Source organism: Tuber melanosporum (genome assembly GCF_000151645.1).
Source record: "Tuber melanosporum whole genome shotgun sequence assembly, scaffold_78, strain Mel28".
NCBI lineage: Eukaryota > Fungi > Ascomycota > Pezizomycetes > Pezizales > Tuberaceae > Tuber > Tuber melanosporum.
The window spans coordinates 319,322-321,311 of record NW_003299126.1 but is presented as its reverse complement, the minus strand read 5'-3'; the positions used below and the strand labels follow the sequence as shown (position 1 = coordinate 321,311).

Sequence of the window (1,990 nt, the reverse complement as noted above, 5' to 3'; positions counted from 1 at the left end):
CATCAAATCCGGGAGGTTCAACATAACAAGCCGATTAATCTGATTAATCTACTTACTCTTAGTCCTCTTTCATTATTAAACTGAAGCTAAAATTGTTAGATAACTATACTTTCTTTTTCATAGTTCTACTTATCATCCTTCAGGTTTGTATCACATTCTGTATATATACTATTTTCACTATTACTATCTAAATCTAACTCTGCTTCATATTTTAAATTACTTTGTAACTTATACTCTATTTTTGCAGTTTAGTTCTATCTTTAAATCAAGAGATTTTAATGTATTTTCTTGATCAGAACAAAGTAAATAGTAGACAACTATGAATACTAAAGTTAAACTTAATAGTAACTAGATATAGAGAGTAATACTATAATAACTCTGCCTTATATACTTAATATTTATACTGTAAGATATCTACCATATGTTTTCTAGCATTAAATTTTGTTGTTCATTTCATGAGAATTTATGATGTGCTTCATACAACATGACTTTATATAAAACCATTCCTACTCCAGCCACTCACAAAACCACATCCCCGTATACAAAACAGGCTACAGAGATTGGTTATTGAAGCTCAAAAATATTTTCTGAACTATATCGAGTATGCTCTAGAAGGCTATCTATCTCGCTATACCAAAATAAATTATTTATTGTCAGAGGCCAATGTATAGGTTCTAACAAAACCAATCTCATATTATAGGATTATTAACACTAAAGGGTTGATTACTTAAAGGGGGTGGGTGGGTTTTGACTACTGCAATTCACATTTATGTCTACTTGTAATACTATATAGTAGGATTGTTCATATCGGTATCTTATTACAGATAGAAACTATAACAAAAAAAAAAAAAAAAAAACTCAATTTCCAAGTCAAACAAGACCTACACACTACTCGGAAATTTATGAAGTACGGTATTCAAACACATTTATCCAAGTTCGTATTACTTACATGCTAGAACTCGAACTATCAGTAAAGCTTTCCACAAACGCAAAGAAATCTTTCAACTTCCTTCCTTCCCTCCTTCCTACATAATTGTTCAACACTTAAGACCTGCTTCCAGAGTCATGCAAAAATACTCGATAGTGGATTAGCGAAAACTGATTTTTTTAATGGTTGTATATATGGGTCCAGGCCCTGCTTGAATAGCTCCAATAAAAAGGTTCTCAGCGGTTTGTGAGAGGAGATATCGATCTGGTACGGGGAAACTTCAGTGTACTGTACTGTACGTCTATCGGTTTGTGGGAACGCTATTAGCTATTTCTCCTTACTCGGATAAGTTGAAATGTTCTCTGTACTATCAGTACTTGCACTATGCTTTCATTAATGTTTATAAAATCACGGCGGTGCGTATCTTTCACGTATTTTTGCAAAAGAGCTTTCATTCAGGTATTGTTATCTAAGTATGCTAAGATTTCTAAGTAAGAGGAAAGGAAAGAGAAAAAAAAAAGCAAGACAAAACTCTCTAAGGAAAAAGACCAACTAAAAGATCCACCAGTAGCTCTTCATTTGCGCTCTCACAGCCTATTACCAACTAGTGTAAAACTGCAAGACTGTTTAAATCTCGAATAACTATACTTTTCGTCCCCCAATTGAAAAAAAAAAAAAAAAAAAAATTTCTGAAAAGAAAGCAAGAAAGAAAAACACACCCGTTCCACTGGTATCTCAATACAGTAAAGCAAGAAAGAAAACACTCCCACAATACCGGTACTGGTATCTCGTTATAGCAAAGTAAGAAAGAAGGTAAAGACAAAACAAACCACAAATGCAAATCGGGTATCCTATCCACAAACTTTCCGTCAAAAGAACCAGCTACAGCAGCACATTTTTTGATCCCCGCCATCAAATTAAAGCAAAATAAATCCCGCCAGTTGTACTTCCCCGCACCGTTCTTCGTTAAATTGCCGGTCCCGTATTTGTTGAAAAAAGTATTCGAGCTCTATCCAATTGCTTCCATTCGGAGGGTTCACAGTGTAAGCGCGGAGCGGAATA

At 34.2% G+C, this 1,990-nt stretch overlaps 1 protein-coding gene across 1 annotated transcript in view; it reads right to left on the bottom strand.

The window, feature by feature from the left end:
- Positions 1-1,894: 1,894 nt before the first annotated feature.
- Positions 1,895-1,990, bottom strand: part of GSTUM_00010979001 (uncharacterized protein) — a gene marked incomplete at both ends in the record, with an annotated part of 1,955 nt that continues 1,859 nt past the window's right edge. The window contains one exon of the mRNA XM_002841628.1: positions 1,895-1,990. This exon is cut by the window's right edge and continues 1,153 nt beyond it. Within this exon, the coding sequence (XP_002841674.1) occupies positions 1,895-1,990 (96 nt within the window).